Source organism: Phaethon lepturus, unplaced genomic scaffold (assembly GCF_000687285.1).
Source record: "Phaethon lepturus isolate BGI_N335 unplaced genomic scaffold, ASM68728v1 scaffold7187, whole genome shotgun sequence".
Lineage (NCBI taxonomy): Eukaryota > Metazoa > Chordata > Aves > Phaethontiformes > Phaethontidae > Phaethon > Phaethon lepturus.
The window spans coordinates 1-19,676 of NW_010552443.1; the positions used below are offsets into that span (position 1 = coordinate 1).

Here is a 19,676-nt window from a genome sequence, read left to right on the forward strand (position 1 = left end):
GCTTTTAAAGCAGCTGAAGAAGCTTTTTGATTTGCCCAGCTTATTAGAATTTGGATTAATTAAGTTTGTAATCAGATTTCAAGCATCATGTTCCAGGCCAGGGATTTCTCTTAGTTTGTTTCAAACGTCACTCCCAGGGCAAATTCTGCTAAACTGCATTTTCATGCTTTGCTGAGAAATGATTGCAGGTTTTGATTTCCATTACAGAATCATTAATATTGTTAATGAGAGTTCTCATGGATAAGCACACTTAAGGAGGATCATCCCTGGGAATTGGTAGTATTATAGTTTGAGCATTTGTTAATTAGATAGAATTGGCATATGTAAGACTGTCAGATTTGGGGTGGATTTCTGTATTTATTTTTGTTTCAAGAGTGACTCTGGTTGTAGTGAACTGGGTTGTGGGATTTAAATTGGAAGTAATGTTGGTTCTTGTTGAGAGTGGGGTTAAAGTTCTGATTTTTTTCTCGGCGTCTATATTCATGAACCAGCCTGTTCCTCCATACAGAATTCTGTCCAAATTCTATTCTACAGTATTCACTTATGACTTCTGCCTTCTTTTAATTAGATTGATAGAAAAGTCCTATTGCATCAAGTGGGAATGACACCTAGTCTAAAATTTCAGACATAAGAATATTGTAAAATCAGCTCTATTGTCCTCTTGCAGATGACTGAGAAACATTTCATCAGAGCTCTTTCGTACTCCCCTCTGGTGGTTAGTGACTGAATATGAACAACTTTTTTCCTGACCACCTGAAAGGCTTCAAGATTGCATATCCAGACAAGTGAAAAATGTTTTTGGAATCCTCACTTCACCATATTTTATGAACAACAATATTTACAAGTCTTTGGGGTTACTGCACATGCTAAAGATTCTTTAGTGGTGCTCTGTGGAAAATTACTTGCCTTGCTACATAAAAAGCAAATGGTTTGTAAAAGTTAATTATCAAATTGCCTCAGCATAGAGAATGGATGGGAAATTCACTGATTAATGATTTTTTTGGAAATGGGAGAAGAGTTAGAGCAGAGATGGAGCTTTTACAGTTGTGAAGATACAATAGAAGCATTTAAGCTGTACTCCCTAAATGTGCTTCGCACCACTGGAAGAAAAAAATGCAGATACTTTCTAGGAGCTAAAATGTGCTGTTGAAATGGATGATACTGATCAACATCTATCTTACTGGTGCTTAATGGATCTAGCCGATTGCGAGATTAAAACAAATTAACTCTTACTTTGATTGCTTTATTACTTCTCTTTAATATATGAGTTCCCATAATTTTTCTCTCTGGTGTCTTGAGAACCACTGGAACTAGAAGCCAGTGAATTTATGAACTCTGTGAGTGCTGGCTTTCAGACAGCATACAGTATTATGCTTCCATAATATGTAAAATAGGCCACTATAGCGAACATTTGCAAAAGCAGAAAGTTGGCACACCAGCCAGTGATACTTTAAGAACTTGTTCTAGGCCTGTGATTTGGTAGGAGAACTATTTGTTTTCTTTGTTTTTTAAAAAAAAAAAGTTCTCTTAGCTAAATTATTCTTCTTTGGGCTTGTGTGTTTTGGAAGGTGTAGCAGACTACTGAAGTTTACATGCATTTTTGGGGAGAAAAAAACCCAAGTACTCCGTGTAGTTGTGTGCGTTTTGTGTTGATTGTGTTTTGTGACACAAGTGCTGATGCAGAACCAGAAGAAATTCAGGTTTTGGTAGTGAGAGCTTCCCCCCACCCCCAGGCAGGATCAGTATCTGTTCTGTTTTATTGCTGGGCAGAAACAGCAGGAAGAAGGCTGAGTCATGCCAACAGACCAGTCATCCCTTCCCTCGCCATGCCTGCAGCTTTGAGTGGTGAAGGAGAACTAGGTGTGGTGGCCTCTCCTCCACCACCCTCAATGTGTGAGAGGTGAAGGGAAATTTTGCTCCCTATCTTCCTGTCCCCTTTTGTATGGCTTTTATACTGGAGGAGTGTTATTTTGAGTCTTTAATATTGTCAAAGTAATCCACTTTGTGTGATGTCCATCTCTTAATAAGTTTTCTAGCTTGCATACATACCCCTCTATTCCATCTGTTTTGAACTGTGAGGTACATGACAACTTTTTTTAAGTACCCTTTATGCCTCTAGGAGGTGTTTATTCAGGATTTAATCTGTTGATTAGTGTTAAACAGTTATGTAGGCATTTTTACATATCTGACTGATCATAAAGTCGTTTTTCTAGATGCTTTCCATTTCAGTTTGGAATTCTAAAGAGCACATACAGAAAAAAACGTTCACCCAACAATTCAGGACCTGTTTGGTGAGAAACATGAGAAAAATGGAAGAAAAATTTTAGTGAATGATGTTTCATTTTGCTTTGACTAATGTGCGGTTAGAGTGTGGATGACTCTGTAGAAAATTGGAGATGTGCTGAAAACCGGAGCTATCCTGTCGGGTAAACATCTGTGTTCAGATGACATGTTCAGTGGTCAGGTGATCAGACTGATTACAAGCCTTTCACTTAAAATTTCTGCAAAAGTCTGTGTAAAATATACAGAAATAATGTCATATATGCAGATCTAATTTGAAATGAAAAATGAAACAAAAAATAAAGTTGCCCATCTTTGCTGTATTGTACTGTTAGGCACTATCTCTACTATCCCTATAATCTTCTTACATATTTCTTTCTGAAATACAGTTGTTGGGGTTTTTGGTGTGGTACTTTTTTCCCCTTTTTCCTTGTGAAGTATTTGACTTTAGAGACTGGACACTTGAGAACTGCGGGTCCACAAAGGCAAAATAGGTTCAGTCTTCTTCTTCCTTGAGGTAGGCTTTGATAACTAAGGTGGTAGAATTTGAAATGCCAGGTGAGCAGATTGCAGGAGGAGAACTCCATTAACACAAGAGTCTCTCTAAGTTTCTTTAAAGTCAGGCAAGGCTGTTTTAAAATTAATCTGACACTTCTGATGTAGCTACTGTTAAGAAAGCAGGATGGGTGTAAAATTTTAATAGTTGCTCAATTCAGCACATAAGCATGCCCACTGTGTTCTGTAAGGATCGCTAGCAACAGAGCAGCATTGCTGGAAGCCTTGCTAAAAGGGAATTGATACAGCCTAGTCCTGTGGTTAGCAGGACATGAAGGTTTTACAGAATTTTCCAAGTCATGCATGGAGTCTAACCAAACTTAAGATGAAGTGCTTGCATGCCACATCCAGCATTTAGGTTTAGAAGTGAGGCCACCATAATCAACAAACTTACTGACTCCCAAGCAAGTCTCCTGGTTGAAGCAGAGAGGTGCAAACATGAGTTACAAAAATGGAATCCAGGTAGCTGGGTGCTCAAGGCTGTGTGTCCATTTTTAAGAGCAAATTTATGTTCATTAACAATCGGAAACTATGCACGTAACCACAGCACAAATCCAGTGACTATATAGTATTTTTTAAAAATTTTTTTAATAATAAAACTGTCATCAAACAAAACCTAAATACTGAGGTGAAGAGGCTGGAAATGTAGAATGCCGATATCCTTAAAATTAACAACTTGGCTTAGTTTTTGATGATGTTCCTCTGGAGGAAAAAAAAAGGGGGAAATTATAAAGCCTCTAGTTTGCTTTTTATAGAGTGTATGTAATGCATGTGTGTTGTCCAGTTGCAGTGCCCCTCCTTTTTACCCGTTTGACAGTATATAAAACCAATTTCCACACTGACATCTGCTGGTAGACCTGAAATGCTGTGTTGCTGAAATGCAACACAGGCTGGATTGAATGGGTTTCTTGCAGGTCTAAGCATTAGATGCTCTCCCATCCAGCCCTTCTGAAGCGATCTTACTGACATCTTAAGATTTAAAATTATCATCATCAAACCTTTATTCAGCTTCCCACAAGGCAAAGAAAGTAGTGAATAAACGAGTAATTCCTTAGTATTTATCTCATTTTGCCTAGCTGATATAATACTGTCAGAAAAAACTGTCTGCAGTGTGTTAAAGAAACAGTAGTTGGAGTTAATTCCTTTCCTGTAGAACTCCTGTAAAAGCACAGCGACATAGTTTGTTGAGGTCCTGTTTGACTGATGATACATATGTTGTGTGGAGTAAATGAGCTCAGGACGAGAGCCACATCACACATAGTCACGTTATGTGGCTGTGTCCAGAGTCCAAAACTGGCTGTCATTCTGATAGTTTGACGCATCTTGGCTCCAATCCCGGTTAGGCTTGGTGTGTCTCAGTATAACAAATAAGAGCCATGACAAAGCCCTTCAAGATTTCCACAGAAATGCTTGCAAGGGCTTGCTATGTCCCTCACTCTGGCATCTGTCAGCTTAATTCTAATTCTTTTTAGAAAATATCTCAAATTAGACAACCTGCAAGAGCGACTGGATCAGGAAAACAAAAGTGCAAAGTCTTATTGTGCCATGGCTCCGTGAATCTGTTTGATGTTCACACCCCATCAAATAGGTTGCACTGCATCATGTACCCTTCTGAAGCTGTGCATATTGTGACAGTGCATATTATGACTGTACCTGTAGAGTAAGCTGCTTATAAAAACAGATCTGCATTTCCTTCACAGTGGACAAAAACTGGAGTCCCTCATTTTTTTATTTTGTTCTGAGTCAGACAAGCTCCTGCAGACTCGGCAGGTAGATTTTTATTAAATTTGTGAATTGTGGAGCTGTTCCTTAAACAGGAATTCATTTTAGGTGTGTAAAATTGAGCTAAGCACTGCTTTCCATTACATTCCATTCCATTACATTTTCTGTGATAGAGTAATGGCAGCCACGAGTTGGTCCTAACACTACAAAGGTTGGCTTCAGGTATAACTTTTGTTTTCTTTTCTGTGAAATTTCTGTGAGAGCCCAAATAAGCACATCAAGAAAATTCGTTAAATAATTAATTTCAGCATATAGATAATAATGTTTCACATTTAAGTATCTGCTCATTAATATGAATAATGGTAAATAGTTCAAGAGTTTGGCATCTAAATCAGATAATTTAACAGGATATAAAATTCACTATACTCAGTGATAAGTAAAGAGGGTCATTCAAGTCCCAAAAGGCTGTGAATTACTCATGATAGTTAATCTTTTAGGCAAAATAGCTTTTATGAATAGTGCTAATTGATCTGATAAGTCTCAAAGGCTGTTGGAAAGGAAATTAAGTAATATATTGTTTTAATATCTGTAATGCATAATTGCTGAAAACTGTTGTAATTTTATTTTTTGTCGCTTCAGGTTAACATCAATAGGTTTGCCTGTATATTAACACAGTATTTATTTTTATTTCTTCATTTACTTAAGCTTGTTGCTAACTCTATTTTTACACACTTCTGCATATTTATTGAGCATATTCTATTTATCTTTCTTCCTGTTAAACAGGTATTATTGAGACTGCAGATCGCTTGGATCGTGAGACTACTTCACATTACTGGTTAACTGTTTATGCAACAGACCAAGGTGTTGTGCCTTTATCATCTTTCATTGAAATCTACATAGAAGTTGGGGATGTTAATGATAATGCGCCTCAGACCACAGAACCAGTTTATTACCCAGAGGTCATGGAAAACTCACCTAAAGATGTATCCGTCATTCAGATTGAGGCATTTGATCCAGATTCCAGCTCAAGTGAAAAATTAACCTACAAGATTACAAGTGGAAATCCACAGGGATTCTTTTCAATAAACCCCAAAACTGGTAAGTACAATACAGTGTTTTATTTTGTATACGAATGAATCAAGGTATTTGCATAAATACATAAACCAGGCAAAATTGAGATCTTTAGTTTAACATTGTAACCATGTTTTCACAATAGTTAACCTGGTATCTTGGGCTGTGTCAATATTAGTAAGTTAACCAAACAAGTAGAAGAGGATTTGAGAGTGAAGCGGTTGGTTCAAAGTACTTGACATCCACATCACCTATTTTTTTTGGGAAGGTTTACTTCAGAGTAGCTTCACTGTAGACTGGTCAATGCCTATTTGCTTTTCTAGTGCAGTAAATATACGCTTGGAATACATATTTTAGCTTAGTTTCATCCAAACTGTTTCTAGCAGTCTCAGTCTTCCAATTCTCATGCAATAAGCCTTTTGTCAGGCTTTTTTTTTTTTTTGGTAGTGTCAGTCTAAGCAATGCAAGCCATTTATTAACTGCAAACTCACTCATCCTACAGTCAGAAGGGACTATCTTTGTAAGTAACTGTTGCTGTTGTATGAGATGCAAAATCTGGAAGATAATGTGCAGGTGTGGTTGTTACGTAATGAAAAGAAAGAGTCTTGTGTTGGGTGGTTCTTTGGAAAGCTTCAGAAAAACACATACTGAGATGTGAGCAGGAAAGTACAAATACAAGAAACAAGTGACCTTTTAGTAACCATGAATTACAAATACTGAAATGTGTGTAGGGCAGAGAGACGGGAAACAAATAAAAAAATCAATTTTTAACTGAAGTTACAGAGCAATTTTGAAAACGGTATAAAGGTTGCGTACCATCCCTTGCTTCTGAATGAACATAGAGAAAATAGTACATATACTTTCTTAAGGGTAAAGAAGAGTTTGGTTTTAATAAAGTAGTATTTTGCTGGGTTAGGTGCATCTTAGCTTTTTATATGTTGCACTTAGGTACTATTTTAGACTACATATTACAGGAGATGCTTCTGGTTCACTCAGGAATTTCTTCTCAGAATCCAGAGATTTAGACTCGAGGTGCAGTATAGGTGTAAAGTGTGACTTTAATCTGTAACAAACCTAGTAAGTAGAAGGGAGCAATAGAAGCTTTATTCATTTAGCTCTTTCTCATTCGTGGAGGGAATCTCAGGGGATTTAAAGGAGCAAAAATTGTGTGAAAAAGGCTGGGTTGACACTATGGCCTTCATTCTGTTTCATACTTGTTTCAGCTCAGGGTATGAAAGACTTGTGTGCTGTATCAGATGTAATTGCTGTGTCAGCAAAGCTCTGAGTGTAAACACAGGTATCTTATTTCGATTATTTCTGACAATAACTTCTTTGTCAGCATGTGCTGCATCTGCTTGTGAAGACATTGCCAAGAGGGACGTATGAAATAGCTATAGCAACAGAAGTTCTTTAGCATAGTTAAAGCCTGTATCTAAATACTATATTTACAGAAGCGTTGGTTTTAGAACAAAGGCAGCCTAAGAAGTAAACCAAGAAAAATTCAACCTCATAGTCTTCTGAAGTGAATGCAGAAATTCTGGGTGTGGGCTTTATTTCTGTCATTCTTTGCTTACACATGATGCAAAAGGAAAGATTTTGCACTTTTCTGTCTACTTCCTCGCCCTTTCTGTTTTTGAAAAGTAGTGTTTGCCAGCTACTTCGATATTTCTTGTTGTCTCAATCAGTGATATTGATAAAAATGGTAGTAAAATTGCCTGTGATTTGGGTGGAAAGAACTGAGTGACTGCAGTGCTCAAATAGCAAGTGAATATAAACTTAATTTACATTGTTAGCTAAATTCCTTTGCTCTTTACTGTGTAATTGGCCAACTGTTTTTGGTTGCTGTTCCCTTATTTTTTCTGGAGGTCATTTTCTCTTCCTCTTTCTTCCAATCCTTTCCTAGTCCTCTCTGCCTTTTGTAACATTATGCAGCATTTTCCAAACTTTGTTTTTAAGAAGACACTTGCATGCCTCCCTTACCTAAGTTTTGAGATGAAGAAACATCTTTACTCCTATTTAATGGATAGAAAAATTAGGGCAGCAGGAGATTACAAACTCTATCTGAAGACAAGTCACAGTTTTCCACATCAGTAGCTTACTGCCGATCTCATTTATGTTAGAAAGGGAGCTCAACACACTAGATGGTGAAGTGATAAGGAACACTTAATAGAAAGCTAAGAAAGATTTTCTGTCAAGAGAGTTTGTCACCTGCCTTTATTATAGCATTCATATTGTAGAAGCAAGCAGTGTGGTCCTGAGTCCTTCCCTGCTCTGTGTAAAAAGAAAAAAAAAAAAAAAAAAATTAAATAGTTATGTTTCACAGTACAAGTGCTGAGAAGAAAAGAATCTCCCTCTAATTTACTTTCTGCGGGAGATTTTTTTTTTAAATCTAGTTAAAATCACAGGGATAGGTAAACTCATTGATGTCTATTATTGTTAAAATTGTAATGCTAGATAGACATAATAGAGGAGGGGAAGGGAAGAGAAGAGGTGGGCAGAAGGGCAGAGAAGGGAAACCTCTTTGGCTGGTTTCTATTGTGTTCTCATATAAGTTCAATGAATATTAAATAGCTAGCTCATGTATATTGTCTTCCTATTATATAGGACACTGGATTTCATGGAATCTAACGGGTTGTCTTGTTTTTCCTGTACGTGTGCGGTTTGAAAGTGTCCATCTGCAGTAGGCACTAATGTAATGACAAGATGAGTTTTGATTTAAGTTATCAGGATCGTAACTTCCCAAGTCTCTCTTCTGTCTATTAGAAATCAAATACGTTTAACCTGAAGAGATCTTATTTGGGGTGAAAGTGCTAGGATTGGGATGTTAATGAGTTGAAAAATAACTTTAAAAGACACTAGTTGATGTTGTAGTTATAATATAGTATTTTATCTCAATTAATTAAAATGGGTTTTAGCTGAAGAGTATGTTTGACTAGAATTGGTGAGATCAAACCCTGTCTTGTTTGCTTATGCAGGTATGTAACCCTTGTCGGACCTTGTGAGGCTATCGTACCGTAAGGTGTTTGTCAAAGGAAGAGAAACCTTCACAGGGCCCCGGGTTTCCGTTCCAGCCAAAGGGGAGATAGGGCTGTAATATGAATTAAGTCTTTAACTGCATCCCATTATACCATTGAAAGTGACAGCGTAAGAGTTAAGCCTGTGTGACGTTACTTCAGGCCACTGTGCAGCCCCAAAGGCAAATTGAGGACTGTAATGGCATTCAGTCCAAGTCAAGGAAAGGTACTGCTGGGATTCTTAAAATATGTGGTGAGTGCTAAAAATATGTTTCAGCTGACCTGTGTTGATATCTTCTCTCCAGGTCAAGGATCCATCTTTTTCTGTCTCTATAGAATTTAACACTATGGTATTGTGGTCCATGGCTAGAACTCCCACACATAATAGTAATACAGATTAAAAATAGCAATAACCTATATGTAACCTATGTCAAGTAAAAGGCTGCTTTCTGTTCTCTGTAAGCAGCTAATTAATTTCTAGAATTTTATAGGCTCCCCACTAAGATGTCTGTGTCTTTGTGCAATAATCCTGAATTTTTAGATGGTGAAACTGACATGGGCCTATGTAGGATATAGTTTATCTTTCACAGAAGTAAGAGATTTCTCTTCACAAGAACTGTTGACTGACTGACCTGTTCCTCAAAAATGCTACTAGCTAAAGTAGTATCTGTGTGCTTCTTACAGGGGTAAGTTTCTGAGTATTCCCTTCAGTAAATCTTCATTGGCACTTAAACAACATCTTTCTTATTTTAAGTAATTATAAAATATCTTAGTTGAAGAAACATTGCTAAGTTTTTCTGTACATGCAGAAATGCTGTTTAACTTTTTGGAGCAGGATATGTAACAGTACATCACAGGACATTATGTAATCTTTTCAGGTATATCTGGCTTTTCATTAAAGCAAATGAAATACCATTTTCTTCAGTTTTGGAGTTTCCATGTAATAAAAAAAAGCTGCTGTACATGTGAGCTGGCCAGGTGGAATAAAAATAGTTGTTGTAATATTATTTGCAGGAAAAAATTAGAGCAAAGACTAATTTTAGAACTTCCACGCTCAGCCTGAACACAACTGTAGACAAATATGTAAATTATGGTAACTGCTTTGTATCTGCTTAACTTCTTGCAAAATAGCTTGTAATCAAATATAGAAGTAATTGACAAAAATGATAGAGTTCTAAGGCATTTTAATATGTTTAGATGGAAGGAGTTAGAGTTGGCAGAATTTGATGGCTTATTTGATGAACATAAGTCCTGGGACTGTATGGTTAATCTCACTACTTAACCCTAGAGCTATTGCACTGAGGATCAGAAAAGATTTGCGCTTTTAGCAACACTCATGGAAAGCAAAGGATTATATAAGAGTAAACAAGTTCTGGGGTTTGTGCTTTGGACCTCAAAATGTACAATGTTTTTTTCTGGTATGTATAGTAGAAAGTAGTTTAGTCATTTTTCACTGTTTATTGTGAGTGTGGTTTACTTGCTTGTGAGTTGTTCAGCGGTTTTTCTTTTTACATTTCATAATTACCTTATTACAAGGTCAAGGACCTTGAAACTTAATTATCAAAGTATTCTGAGTTGCTAGTTTTCATATTTCATTGTATGCATTTGGATACGTTTTGTCCAAGAAAGCAATGGGATGGGCAAAAACAGGTGCTATGGGGAAAGAGAAAAAAGAAAGAGTAAGGAGCAATTTCAGCTAAAAGTCAGTGATTCAACTCCAATCTAGTTGTAGGACTGAAAAGTTTTACATCTTACTGATGTAAACTCCATGGTTGCATTTACAAAATACAATTGAATATTCGTAGAATCATAGAATACTTTGGGTTGGAAGGGGCCTTTAAAGGCTGTCTAGTCCACCTGCCCTGCAATGAGCAGGGACATCAACTGGATGAGGTTGCTCAGAGCCCTGTCCAACCTCACCTTGAACGTTTCCAGGGATGGGACATCTACCGCATCCTGTTCCAGTGTTTCACCACCTTTATTGTAAAACATTTCTTCCTTTATGTCTAGTCTCAATCTGCCCTCTTTTAGTTCAAAGCCATTACTGCTTGTCCTATCGCAGCAGGCCCTGCTAAAAAGTCTGTCCCCATCTTTCTTACAAGCCCCCAAGCTGCAGTAAGGTCTCCCCAGAGCCTTTTTACACAATCATATTGAGTGGACACATCTACATTTTTTTCTATCTTTGATTCTTTCATATTCTAAGATATTAATTTGCTTTATTGCTTTTGAGGAGGAATGGAAGCATGACAGTTGATAGCAGGATTGCAGTAATTCTTAGAGAAAGTGGAACAGGTACTTAGTATGGCATCTGCTAATAATGGCTGATAATACTATTGTATATAAGTGTACATTTATGAGCTTTTTATGAATTATGATTATATAATTTCTAATCTGAACTGGATTAACCATTTAGAAATGGATCTGTTAGTGCCAATTCAAGAGAGTTATTTTATTCTTTTTACAAAAAGCTTTCAGTCAACGATGTAATTTCTTTCTGAGACAGGAGAGTAGGACATGCATTAAATACAAGCTTTTTGTTGCACCCAGTAAGAATTGTAAGGGTAGTATGCAAAGTAGCTCCCCAGTTTAAAACGCATACTTAAAGTTCCCCAGAGTGACATTGTAGTGGGCTAGAACAAAAATCTTTTTCTGTTGTTGCTTCCTGTGTTTTGTAGTTTTCTTCCATTTTTATTCTTTAAATTGTCGGATTGCAAACTTCACCTGACATTACAAGAAACATATTCAGCTTTAACTGACCAACAGTAGTGGCTCAACAAGTCATATATATGTAAAAAATGAAAATTTAAGAGCTGAGCAACCTTAATTGCTGCAGAACTAGAGCCATTAGACTGAACTCTCTAAACAAAAGGAGCTCACTGAATTCCCCTAGGCTCTGTATCTGTTTCTGTACGGATGGAATAGTTTTGCCATGCCATGATTTTAAAATAAGGCTGCTACTCAGTTATACAGGCTTTGTATAATTACTGTCTTAAAGATTGTTGAGTTAAGGTGTGTGAAAGAAGTTTATACTACTTCCTTGTAAGTGGCAGTATATGCATTAGAATGGCAAAACCTACATTTGCATAGTGAAAGGAGTTCCAGTTCTCCTTGGTATTACTGAGCAAGAAACTGAAATTCTAATCGGGTATCTATACAGCGTGAGGGAAGACCCTTTGTACTCTTTTTGGATTACCTTGCCCCATGTATTCAGGCCAGAAATAATTTCTGATCTTTTTGCCAAATTGGTATGCTTATTTCCGCTCCCCCAAGACTTCTGTTACATTTATTGTACCGACTAGATTTGGCTTTGGGAAAGAATCAGATTTGGGTAACAAATAACACTTTCTCCAGACGTGACAATTTTGAGTCAGATTTGCAGAAATGCTGAACGCAAAACTATAGGTTTCTATGCCTTTAATGCAACTTCATATGGAAATGATGCACGCCTCCAAAAACTAGACTTGGGTTTGTAACCTGGACAGGAGAATGACAAAATCAATTTTGAGTGTTAATTTCCCCATACTTCAGTTTTGCAGGTATAAAATAGGAATAATTGCATGACCTAATTGCTTGGAAGTGTGGTGGAGATGTATTCATTCATATTTATGAAGCACTTGGGTATGCCACGGACGTTCCTTTGAGGAAATTAGTAATCCTGTGGTGTAGGAGTTAGGCCATTTAGATAAGGCCTTTCTTACATAGGGAATTCCAGCAGAAGCATTGACTAATTACCCATTTCAGAACATACTGTAAGTCCTGTGCTCCCAATGAGGCCTGAGTCTATGCATCTTAATGCACACATGCAAGACAGTCAAGATGATATGGCAGTCTTCACAGTGGAATTTCTTCATTTGAGTGACTAAATCTGAAGATAAGTGTTTGTCTAGGATTTAATATTATTTGACATAACTTCTGCTCTTGTTTTCTTCTATGCTCTTTTTTACTATCTCAAGTTTTTGAAGGTATTTAACACTAAATTGATCCTGTGGCAATTTAGGATTGTGTTAGTTTTTGTTTCATACATTATTAGGCAACTCAAAACACGCATTACAAAGTTAACATCAACCTTCAAATTAAGTGCTGATTTGAAGACATTTTTATATATGCAATCCCAAAGTAGAATGCTATTTTAATATAAAAAGTTTGTTCTATCAAACAGGGGGGTTTAAATTTTGGTAACACTGAGTCTGTGGCTCTCACTGTCTGTTTGTTAGTCTCTAGTAATCGTGAGAGCTTTGTGAAGTTATAAAATGCTAATAGGTCACGGGCAAATCATCTTCCTCACATGATTTTGTCATTTTACACTGTAACCTTTAAAGCAGTTATCTTTGTGTGTGTGCGCGCCTGACTTGGAGACTGTGAAGTGAAATAGGAAATGGGTACAGCTGCAAACAACTTCCATGAGTTTCCGATAACACTGGAGAATTACTTCGTGAGGAAATGAAGGGCCAGTGACCGCACAGTAGTATTGGCTTCATTTTAACAAAGGAAATCTTTGTTGTTTAACTACTTGTGGGTTTTAATCCCAATTGACCTAATATTTTAGAACTTGAATAAAACCAGTATTACTACATTGCACACTAATGTGATTTAAAGTTAAATAAAGACCCAAGCACTGAACACAAGTTCGTGTTACTTCTCTAGCTGGCAAACAATGCCAGGCTCAATTATTGTTCATTCATGTCACACAGCTCAAAGCGTATCTAGCAGCCTCCATGTGCCCCACTGTTTGCCTGTCACGTGCAAAGAAAATAAAGTATTTGATTACACTGTCTCTAGAACAGACCTTTTTTTTTTTTTTTTCCATAACTTTACTGAAAACGTGACCGGAATTATCCTAAATATTTGTTGAACTCCTGCAACCAGAGAGGGTTACATGAGTAGACAAAACTTTGTGTAGACTTACATTTGGAAAGAGAGTTTAATTCTGCAAAAAGCTACTTTCATTTTCCTTTTTAAATATTGTTTAAGGCACTGGAAGCGCTATTAGACTAGTGGTTTTCAACCTGGTCTCTTTTGGAACTGGGAAAACAAGTTCGTATCTGTGAAATTTCTAATAACATCTTCACATCCACTCACTCTACAGTGATAATATAGAAAATTTTCTATAGTATAAGCAGCTATTTTAAAAATTATTTGCAAGCATTTATTTAGAGATGACTTTTAAATTTTAGGTGGTGGTATTGGGGCTTTTTAAAAAACATTTATTTGTTCTCTTGCATCTCTTTGGAAAAAGATAAATGGTAGGAGCTGGAAAAATAAACAGGAAGCACAGCAGTCCTTCCCTTGTCCTCTTTCTGTCCCTTGAACTACATAACAACTGGGTCATACTCTGCGTGATCTTTGTTGTAAAGCAAGAGTTTGAAAGAAAGTGAGATTTTATTTAAATTTTCCCATATTCTGATGCAGAAATAGTGATGGAGACAGACTCCGTCTATATCGTTTGTTCTTTTGAGCTGGAATATATAACGTGCAAAATTATGATTCTGTACAGTGAAGAGATGGTGATCGGATATTGTCAGAGACACTTACGTAGTACCACCTTCACACAGTATAATGGCTTTCAAAGATACCAGTCTTTCCTTGATAGGCGCTCTGAGTAGTGTAACTTATTGGAGTTTGTGTATATAACAACACTATAACACTAGTACTGATTAATTTCAGATTGAGAAGATTACTCAGAATTAGTGCCCTGATTCACATCTAGCTTGGCTTGATTTTTGAGTGATGAAAAGATCAATCCCAGCAAAAATACAGTTCTACATGAAGTAATACAATTTTTCTATCTGACATTTTCACAGTGGAGTCAAAGTCTAACTAGGAGTCAGCTACAAAATTCTTCAGCTTTTCTGAGAGCTGAACCAAGACCTTTGGCAGCAGCTTCTGTGATCATCTCTGTCATGAGTGTTGCATAGAGGTCTTTACATATGGCTCAGTTACAAAAGCAGTTCCCTTTAAATCAGCAGGTAAAAAACTGCAGTGCATTTCAGAGTTCTTCTAGTAGTATTCTGTCTTGTAAATACAGGAAATAACATGCAATTAAAACAGAAGGGGGGGGGAGAAAAGGCAACACCATTGTATAAATTTCCAAATTCTCACTTAGAAACAACCGTTTCAGATGTATAGGGAGTTAGGGGACCTGAAAAAAAAGTCTTTAATGGCGTTGGAAATATCCTAATATTCTTCATGTCATTTGAAAAACTGTGCTTTTGTAAATACGTATGTCATCCCTAAACCATTTTTAACATCAAAGGAGAGAAGATGATAAGGATGATTATATATAACAGGCTTGTTATACTACTGCCTCAACTTTCCTGTGAAAATTCCAAGGTTATTTGTAGGCTTAAGGCTGCCCAGAACCTTGAAATATCTCAAAGTGCTAATTTGTGCCTCATTTATCCACATACAGAGATGATTAGAATAAAGCTGTTCTTTAAAAAATAAAAAAATTAAAAATTGTTTTTATTGATAGTGTTGGATCATACGATGTTTTTTCTGGCATGCTACTTGTAGTTCCTGCCTCAGTTCGTTTGAGATAAAAGCTTTTATGATCAGTGTCAGTGCTGTGATAAATGTTGAAAAAGCCTCTGCCAAATCACATTTGTAGTTCATCTTTTCCAAGTCTTTCAGAAAATTTATCTATTTCAACAATAGAAAAATAGTTCTGTTTGTTGCCTTCCTAAGAAGACACATTCTGGAATTTGCCTACATTTTCAAATTTAGAAGACACTATTTTCAATTTGGATACCCAGTTATGAAGTTGGCAAAGCAAGACCAACCCTCTTTTGCAACTGATGAGCTTTCTTAAGGAAATCCTCATGGTTTGAATAAATAAAAAACAAATAGTGAAATAAATAAACCATATACACACATAAAAAAAAAAAATCCAGTGATGAACTTTGGAAAGTGAATTTCCCACTTCCATAATTCTTATCTTCAAAGTTCGGAAGGACTGGATTTTGTCTGTAAGAGTCAGTTTCATATCCATACTTTACAAATCAGTTGAATAAATATTATTTTTCACATGTTTATATTTTAAAATGTAATGTTAGTTGAATAAAACACTGTGACTTTCTCAGATGAGTTTGTATTTCATGAATTAATATTTTTATCTATATTAAAATGACTATTTTTAACATTAAGCTGTATTTTGTGTGGCTGCTTACCCCCCTCGTTTGGTTTGTTTTTTTGGTGGCATCAATTACTAGCGCGTGGTTTTTATGAGCAACATCTAAGTATGAAAAACTTCTGTGCTCAGGGTATTTTATGATCTGTATGCATTTAAGTTCAGTGGGTGGTCTCATTTGTCCTTGTGTAGATGGAGTCTTAGATGTGCTAAGATAACTGAGATGAAAACCCTCCCTTTATGGTTTTGTTTTCAAGATTATAATAAGAGACACCAGATTTAGAACTAGTACTTCTGTTCCATTTTCTGGCTAAGGTTACTTGGAAACTGTTTTCCCAAAAGACAATTCCTTATTATAATATGATAAATACCAAGAAACTTTAACTAGACATTTAAATTTCTTATTTCACTTTGAACATATCACTGTAATTTATCAAAGTTTTAAACAGCTGTTCTCATACTTTGCAGAGAAAAAAATTGTAGTAGTATCAAACTTTCTCCTCTCCCCCCATAATACATTTTCCTGTTTGTAGAATTTTATTAAATGCTAAGAAGAGTTCAGTAATTTATCATGTTACTTACAGGCATTCTCAACCAATGCTATCATTAGCTATATGCTGTAATTGCAAGCAAAACACTGTTTTGTGACTAAAAACAGGCTTGGTAAGAACAGTTGAATTGCATAAGAGCAATTTTGCCATCAAGGCAATAGCCAACATGGAAACCTGCTATGAGATTTCTCTTCAAAATCGTGTATCCTTAACTTGCTGTAATAACTTTTAAAATCTCTGTATTAAAGTTTAGATTGTGTAGCAGGGTGTAATTGCAATGCATGCAGACTTTGACTTTATGGGTGTTGCCATTTAACTGTAACTACAAATCTGCTTGTTGATGAATAATTTCAGGTAACTCAATGCAAAAATTTAAAAATTAAATTTTGTTTAGCTACCTTGCATTTCATAGACAATATTTACCAACTGTAAATAACGTTACAATCAAGAGTGAAGTCTGAAAACTATACATGTTCTTTCTTTGTGAATTTGTCAATCTTCCTTAATCCAGGTGTCTGTTGCAACAGTTTCATGGGAGATTAATTGTGAAATTGTAGAACTTCTGTGGCAGAGGAAGTGACCTCAGAACTAACCTCAATCCTTTAATAATTGGTCTTAAATACTTCTCTCAACTGATGATGTGTTTTGTGTTTGTTTTTTTTTTTTTAAACCACACTAACAACTTAGTGCTGGCTATAGTAAGCTGAAAAATGCATTTTCTTTGCGGGGGGGGGGGGGGGGGGGGGGGGGAGGAGGAACCAAGTTTGGAAAAGTGTAGGGTTTCTTTCTTTGTTCAGGCACTATAAATGCAGTAAGGTTATGTCAGGTTTGAAAAGGTCTTTCAGGATCATGTGAGATTTTTATGGCAATAATTTTGTACTTAATTATTGAAGATGGTATCTTTCACAACGAGATAACAAAGGTGAGTGGTGAAGATCAGGTTACTTAAAGAGTTAATTACTGAAGGCATTTGAGCTTTGAATTGGTGTGGCTTTAGTGTACCAGATGGTGCTGAAGGCAAGAGTATTTTTGCAAGGTAAGCAAATAGATAACAAATTATAGTGCTCTGTTGATAGTAAGATCAAAGATCATTCTAGAGGAAATTCATCATCACTTTCTAGTTTTATTTCAATAATCATACTTGGGTTTTGTCGTTTTATTTCAAATTCAAAATTATTTTAGCTGTTTTTATTTATTAATTGCCTTTTGTGACTTTATCTTATACTGCTTATGACTTACAGTTCTGTTTTTTATCCTCTTACGTATGAGAGAAACAAACTACCAAAAGAATATGATTCACAATGAAACTGTACACATCCTAAATGCTTTCAAGTACTCAGAATGCAGGATCTTAGACTTAGGTTTATTTTTCTAGTATAGCTATCTGTGGCTGTGTGATTATTTATATACTTCTTTTCATTGTTCCTCAAATAGTTTTAGTAGTAAAGGAATCACTCCAGAAGCAGTTATACCACTGTCTTAGTAAATCCAGTCTGAAAATAATGTACTCCATGACTAATTAGAGTATACAAAGTTGTATGTTTTACTCTTGTAGGATTCATTTGAGCGGTTTTCTGTAATTACATGATCACTAAACACAGACTTTATACTTTATTTGAAATCTATCTGAAATTGAAGCTCTCTAATGTTTCTTGGATTGGATGACTTAGTTGTTTATGTAAAGTGTTTTTTCCTCCCTACACTATACATTAATAAACTTTAGTGGGTTGCTTGTCTTTGCTCCCTGCTTGCAATCATTAAATGATTAATGAGTACTCTGATCAGTAAATTCCAGGTCTTTGTATCTGGATGCTGTTAAAATAGTTCAGGGAAGTGACTCAACTTCAGATGTGCACCTTGCACTTACACTGTGTAGTGGTAGGATTGAGTAGTTAAATTGCCTGGTTACTGATTAACATGGTGACTGGTGGTATGAAATATCAACCATAGGATTAAGTAACTTTTTGACCCTGTATATAAAGCCTATAGTCTGTCTTGGCAACAAGTAAAAAACTCATAAACACTGATATTACTGTAATTCAATAAATGTCTAATGTGCTGACACAAGCATGCCCCTACGGACTAGGCTGGTTATCCCTTATTTGATGCAATCCTGACTCGGATAGGACTGAGATCTCAACTATTACTTTGCTTTTCATGGAGTACTTTTCAAAGGGCAAGACACTTTTTCAGCTGCAGTAAATGTGCCAAAAATATTTTTTGTGAATGAAAGCACATGGAGCATATGTATCAGCATCTGATACAGGAATAAGGAAGTGCCTAAAGTAAAAAGAGGAGGTGTTCTGACGAGCAAATAAAGGGTGTAGTTCTATAAAGCATTGTAGACCTTTCAGTCTGGAGTTTACTTATGTGCCTGTACGCTGTGAGAATGTCCTGCTGGCTTTTGCCCGAAACGCAGCAGATGGGAATTGAAGGGTGAAAGGTACCCAAGCTGTGAGAGAGTGCACTAGTTGAGTGTAATCATGCTATACCTAACAGAAAGGGAACACTGATTTCAGCACAGTGTACTGCAGTAGGTCTTCCTTTTAATTTTTCTAAAACTCCCTATTTATAGGGTATTATAACTCATTTCTGTAAAATACCCTGATCAGAAAGTTCATACATGAAGTGGGCTCTTGATTTTTCTTGGAAAGTGTTATCAGTTTTACAGTCTTTATTGAAAGAACAGAAATAATTACTTCTAAATGTTTTACTTGAGTGGAAGAGGCATTTTCAGCCATTTAATGTTCTTGTAAGTGATATTGCTAGTTTCCTTTGGGACTGTATGTTTACAATAATTTTCAGCACTTGAAAATTACTGGTGACAATTCTGTTGCTGGTTTTATTGAGAGCTGCTAAGGTGCTTAGGACAAGGAGGAGTTTAGGAATGATAAGCAAGTTGCTAAGGAACTATCTTTAGGACTATGTAAACCTGTTGTGGTTTAACCCCAGCTGGCAACTAAGCCCCACACAGCCACTCACTCCCCACCGTGGTGGGATGGGAGAGAGAATCAGAAGGGTAAAAGTGGGAAAAGTCGTGGATTCAGATAAAGGCAGTTTAGTAGGTAAAGCAAAAGCTGTGCAAGCAAGCAAAGCAAAACAAGGAATTCATTCACCGCTGCCCATGGGCAGGCAGGTGTTCAGCCATCTCCAGGGGAGCAGGGCTGCATCACGCGTAATGGTTACGTGGGAGGACAAATGCCGTAACTCCAAATGTCTCCCCCTTTCTTCTTCCCCCAGCTGAGCATGATGTCATATGGTATGGAATATCCCTTTGGTCAGATGGGGTCAGCTGTCCTGGCTGTGTCCCCTCCCAAATTCTTGTGCACCCCCAGCCTACATGCTGGTGGGGTGGGG

The 19,676-nt window shown here is 36.5% G+C and overlaps 1 protein-coding gene across 1 annotated transcript in view; it reads left to right on the plus strand.

Moving 5' to 3' along the window:
- Positions 1 to 1,826: 1,826 nt before the first annotated feature.
- Positions 1,827 to 19,676, plus strand: part of FAT1 (FAT atypical cadherin 1) — a 76,563-nt gene continuing 58,713 nt past the window's right edge. The window contains exons 1-2 of the mRNA XM_010291208.1: positions 1,827 to 1,893; positions 5,341 to 5,655. Coding sequence (XP_010289510.1) covers positions 1,827 to 1,893; positions 5,341 to 5,655 — 382 coding nt within the window. The remainder of the gene's footprint in view (positions 1,894 to 5,340; positions 5,656 to 19,676) is intronic.